This window comes from Octopus bimaculoides, chromosome 2 (assembly GCF_001194135.2).
Source record: "Octopus bimaculoides isolate UCB-OBI-ISO-001 chromosome 2, ASM119413v2, whole genome shotgun sequence".
Classification (NCBI taxonomy): Eukaryota; Metazoa; Mollusca; class Cephalopoda; order Octopoda; family Octopodidae; genus Octopus; species Octopus bimaculoides.
Window position 1 is genome coordinate 177,420,595 of NC_068982.1, and position 6,021 is coordinate 177,426,615.

Consider the following 6,021-nt stretch of genomic DNA (forward strand, 5'->3'; position numbering starts at 1 on the left):
TATATATATATATATATGCATATATGTATAAATGTGCATATATATACATAATATGCTTTGGGACCATAAATACATGCACAAAGGAAAGTGGAGGGGCTGGAGGCTCGGATGTGTAACAATGAAGGGAGTGAAATTCAGGTACACATCGAGAAATTGAATCGAAAATGAATATATTATGTTAAATATATTAATGTGTTATAAAAAATTTAGACGAGACTCAGTTATATAATGAATTTATGAATGAAGGAAGAAGTGGAAGAAACTTAGTAGAAAGGGATTGAAAGTGTTAAGGAAGTATAAACAAAATAAAATAATAAAAGTTTAAATGATTAACAAAAACATAATAAACATGGTAGTATACACACCATAAATATTGTCATGTAATCTTCATGCGACAATGTTTGAAATTCTGGTAAACTTCTCATGAATGATATCAGCATTGTAATAGCTCTGTTCATATAGTCAATGGGTTCGTTAGGTAAATTAGAAATGATATCTTCGCCGTATCTATAATAATTATTGAACAGTCTCTCGTGGTGTTCAACAAGCAGCCTCAGTGCTGACAGTATATGCCGGCCCTGTTTGTTAGTGGTCAACATATTCCAATACACATCTGATAGAATGGAATATTTGTCAACAGGCAAAATGATCTGTCTGAATTCTGATTCGACTATTGGTCGGTAACATGTAAAAGGACTCATATCTCTGAAATATTCAAAACTACCGTTATATGACCAGTTTGAAGTCACCGACATGTTCGACTGACTCGAACAGGAACTGGAAGGTGATGGTAAAGAGGGGTGGAGTGTTTTTGATTTGTTCCTTTTCGCCACGTTTAACTTCTGTCTTCTTTTCTTCAATTGGTCTTCGTCTGTAAGCAACAAATGAACGTGTTTTAGAGCAAGAGTAAAAAAGTAAAAAAAAAAAGTAAAGAATACACTCATCATCGTCATCATCATCACTTTCCTCATTACCCAAGTCACTATATTCATTTCCTGTTTATAAATGCTTCTAATATTGTAAATATCACTTTTATGTCCTTTTGTTTTTCATGTAGATCGAAAAATAGGTACCAGAAATTTTAGAATGATATTAGTGATAGATTGATAGCATAATTGCAGAGTAATTTTTTTTATTCTGCTTGATGCCTAAAAGCACCCGATATTTAGCGCTAGTTTTAACAAGTTCGTAAAACATTTAACGATTTTCTATTAACTTTTTTCTTTTCCTTTTTGTTAATAAAACTGGAATAAGAAAAATGATATTATTAAAATTCCAAACTCCAACTATTAAGTTTCAATTCATCTTTAATCTGTAAAATAAACTTGTACTTCGAATTTTGTAATGTTGAGATGTCAGGTTGAAAACAATATAAACCAATACAAGAATTAATTATACCCAAATTTTTACATTTATGATCCATCAAGAGGAATTTTATAATTACTATTTGAGTATTGTCCTAATTAGGTGTTATTTTCCTATCAGAGATATATAACAGCTTACATGTAACAGAGAGTAGCCAAACGTTGTTACGTTACTGTTACTGTAAAATTGAACTGCTCATACTTGACTGAGTGGGGCTATGTTCAAACACAATTCAGACTTCCCTATGTCGTATTCATTTCGGCATAAAATTACCTTATTCTAATATATCTTTCCTTTATTCTTAAATATCAGGATCTGATGAAAAAGAAGCTTTCACTTTCATTTCTAGTAAATCAACGAACAACACTGTAACCGCATTTTGCTTCAACACTTTATTTGTGACGCGCAGATCAATTAAAATACCTCTTCATTCACCTTTCATATCAATATTCACAAATAAATTTAACAGTAACATTTATATTTTTCTTTAATTCTTTAAAATGTTTCAGCTTCAAAGCTGTGCTCATATTAGGGTACCACCGTTGACTGTGCTACACCATTATTTGAAACCTCCTCTGATATGTGGTATTTGCTCAATGAGGGAGTTTGATGCCGCTGCCCTCATCTGTGTTTTTCCTGATCAATATTATTCATTCATTCTCCCACTTACTACTATAGACATGCATTTCTTCTCGCATTCACTTTCACTATCATTCGTTAACTTACTTAATATCCAGTTTTTCTTCATTCCCACTTCAAAACAACGCTTCAGCCGACAACTGGCGCAGAATTTACGGGTGTGCTGGTCTAGGTGGCATTTATTTTCAAATGTACAAATAAAAACCTGAAAAGAAATATATCATTTAAGGAGTCTGGTGGAAGAGATAACTGATTTTTTTTCATTTGCTTACATTCTTATGGAAGTTAGGATCAAAAATATGTTATCTGTCACTGCAGTTCGTCGTCACAATAAATAGATATAAATAAACACATAAATGTATATTTTATACACGCACACACAAACATACACACACAAACACACATACACATATACGGGTGAATATGTGTGTATTATATTCTTGTACATTGTGATATATATTGTGTAATATTCCAATGAGAAAATACTAACCTTCTTCTTCAGAGCATTCCGCCTGAAAAATGCTTTGCACGATTCACACGTAATAGCATCAAAGTTGTATCCTAAAGCAACATCTCCACATACACGGCACGTGAGCTTTGAACCATCTTTCGGCTTGGGTCGCCTCTTGTGTTCACTTTTATTTTCTTTTAAAATCTATATCAGAATAAATAAGCAGAAACATTTATGACTCCTTGGTGGTTTGACAATAATAAAGACATTTTATATGTATTGTTAATAAATGTGAATCTTTAATGTATATAGTCTTGCACAATATCCGTTTCTCTATATATTTCATTCTTGTTTTTCCCGTGTTCTTTTTTGCATCTCTAAATACACAAATACACATCTGCATATTGTTTAAACATAATATTACCCATAAAACATATGAACATTATCAATTTTCATTTTATAAACAAAATTCTCATTGAGAGAGCGTGTGCCTTAATATGGCTATGAGTCGTTTATTATTCTGTTAGCAACAGTTTGTCATATCCATTTCAAAGGATGAAGTCTACTTATATTTCAATAAATTCCATATCATCGAAACCTATATTTCAACAAGTCATCAAGTGGTTGTTAAAGTTGCAGTAAGAACGGCAAAATCGCTTTCAATTTCCCCCTAACCGCCTTTAAAAAAATGAAGCCAAATTGGAGACATCAAAACCGAACGCACAAAGCAAAATGGAACGCTTTTGATCATTATTCTGCTTGATCAGGAGTATCTACTAGTCTTAGTAATTTCATCTGGAATCTTAAAGATAATAATAAAACGTACTTTATTGAATGGAGCATTATAGGGACGGCCCCGGCTTATAGGATTAGTAATACGATCTGCTTTCTTTGTTCTGAGGATTCTGCCGAGGTTACGGATATTGTAGATTTTTACTTTTTGTTTAAGTTTGGGTGTGGATTTCAAGAGCTTGCAGGGAGTTTATCCCGGGATGACTCGTTGTTCACTGTTAGGAATGTCACAAATAGGAAATTGGATCTATATAGAAAGAAGTATCACTGTTTTTTTAGAGTTAGCTTCGGTTTATCTATCACCATAGTAAATGAGCATCTTCCTAGATGTTAACTTCAATTTAATTACTGATATTTACAAACCTTATCATAAGCCTAACTCTAATCTGAAATATATTAATTCAGAAAGTAATATTCCAGGCTGTGTCAAAATAATTTCTAATTTACAATATGTCTAGAAGAATTTCTGCATTATCTTCTTGTAAGAAATGCTGATTACCATAATATAGCTCTTAAAAAGACCGGTTACAAAAGGAAAATTGAATACCTAGCAATAATTATACTGATAAACGGAAACTTACTAGTAAAGTTTATGGATTCGATTTTAAATGTCTCAAATCTGAACGGAAGGGTAAATATAAATCAGGAAGTGGGCATAACTACTGTGAGAATAATCCTTTAATTCCAGATACTAATGTTCACAAATATAAATATAATTATGTAATAAAAGGTTAAAATTCTAGGTTAGTCTATAAGGTGAATAATTAAGGTTATTCTAATTTAGTTTTGGACAAGAGTAACATTATTTGTTATGGTATTCTGTATGCCAGTCAATTAAAAAGTAACTTAGTTGAGGCGATGTATAAATTGTTTTTAAAACACTTCAATAAAAAAGTAGATATTATGAGATTTTTAATCAGAGATCCATTAAGGTTGCTTTTACGGTCTCTCGGAATTTATCTCAGATTATTTCTTCTATTAATGAAAAGAAATTATCCAGTTTTTATCTACGAGATAACTTGGTTAATACTAGCGAGACTTATTCCATGAGTACCAATTTTAATGATTTTCCTAATAGCCAGTTTGGCAGCGATGGTTCGAATTCTATTTCTAATATGAGTTTCAATAATTGTGGAGGTAATAGCCTTTCACTTAATGATAATTCGATTGTTGAAGGTACAAATAGGGGTGAGAATTCCCTTTGCGATTGTAGAAACAAAGAAAATTGTTTATTTGGTAATTTTTATGAGCGTAGGAAGTCGTCTATAAGGTTAAAGTTATTTCAGAAGGTAATGATTACTTCTATATTGGTTCTTCTGCTAATTATATTAAGAAAAGGGTTTCGAATCATTACCATTCCTTTAGAAACAGAAATAGGACTTCATCTACTAGTCATAATAATTTCCTCTGGAATCTTGAAGATACTGATAAATCATACGTTATTGAATGGAGCATTTTAGGGGCGGCCCCGGGTTATAGGATTGGTAATAGGTTCTGTCCCTATGTTCTGAGGAATTATTTTTGATTCTATTTTCTAGAAGGCTGCTAAACTCTAAATCTAACAGGGTTTTTTTTTTCTGTGATCATAAGAATAAATGCGTGTTTAAAATGTTAATTAAGGTGTTTTATAGGTGTTTTATTAGATGATGTAGTAGTTTTTGAGTTTGATCATTTCGGTTTCACCCTTTGTTTTTACTACACAAGTTGGTTTCTCTTGCATTTTTCTTTTAATTTTCAAATTTTTCAAATTTTTTATAAATTTTTAAAATTAAATAAAAAAATTAATTGTTAATTTTTTTAATTCAATTTTTAATTTTTAAGATATTGTGAGTATTTTGATTTTTTTTCATCTTTCATTGCGAGACAGTGGATTTTTATATTTAATTCATTTAATTATCTTACTACCGTTTTGATATTTCTATATCTATTTATTAGCTGACCCTGTGCCTTTTATAATTGTTGTTGTTTTAACAAGGTACAAAATCAAGTACAGAATAATCACAGATACAAGCATTGTCATATTTCCCAAGCACACACATACTTACACATACTCAAACAGAATTGGAATGATGTCAGTTTATATTTTCAGAGTTGTACGTTTCCATTACGCACGCATGGAAATATTTCCATTTCGCACGCACACACCCACACATTCACACGCATACACACACAAACATTCACATGCCTCCCTTTTTCACACACACGCATATACAAATATACTCTCACAGAGTTGAATGGCTGTTTTTTTTATTTTATTCGCCCCTTCCTTTCTCATTCATATGTTGAGAACAGAAGACACACTCTGCGTTCTTCTTTCTCAAATGCTTATTACTTTCTCTCACTCTTTCATGGCTATTACTCTCTAAGGCTTAGAGAGTTTTAAATTTATTTCTAGGTATTTACACATCGTGAATTATGTGTCTTGCAAACAACTTGCACATGCAAGTGCTACCAGTCAAGAATTCCGCATACCGGAAGCCAGCAAGTGTATGGGGTCATCAGGAGAGAATGCGCGCCGTTTCGGGGCCTACCTCTCGACGGCATCAATGCGCACCGGCCCCCCTCACTGATATGAGGCCCCACTTGCTAGATCAACTGATTATTAAACAAAGCTCAATATTTCTCTAGCCATCGCTCATCGTCTCTTTTTAACCAAATCCAGTGGCTAACCTTCTCCACTGTAGTTTGGATATCGGTAATGGTGGTATTTACCTTCCGATGAGTTAGGCCTAACGATAACAGCAGTCGTTTCACACTGTTTCCTACAAATCCTC

General features: G+C 32.4%; 1 protein-coding gene and 1 long non-coding RNA gene across 3 annotated transcripts in view; one reads left to right on the top strand and one right to left on the bottom strand.

The window, feature by feature from the left end:
- LOC106868710 (bile acid receptor) overlaps window positions 1–2,660 on the bottom strand; it is a 13,262-nt gene extending 10,602 nt beyond the window's left edge. The window contains exons 1-3 of the mRNA XM_014914096.2: window positions 2,495–2,660; window positions 2,092–2,209; window positions 366–871 (exon numbers count right to left, since the gene is read on the bottom strand). Coding sequence (XP_014769582.2) covers window positions 366–871; window positions 2,092–2,113 — 528 coding nt within the window. The 5' untranslated portion in view covers window positions 2,114–2,209; window positions 2,495–2,660. The remainder of the gene's footprint in view (window positions 1–365; window positions 872–2,091; window positions 2,210–2,494) is intronic.
- Window positions 1–6,021, top strand: part of LOC128247053 (uncharacterized) — a 490,960-nt gene that overhangs the window by 310,321 nt on the left and 174,618 nt on the right. The gene's annotated exons all lie outside the window — the stretch shown is intronic.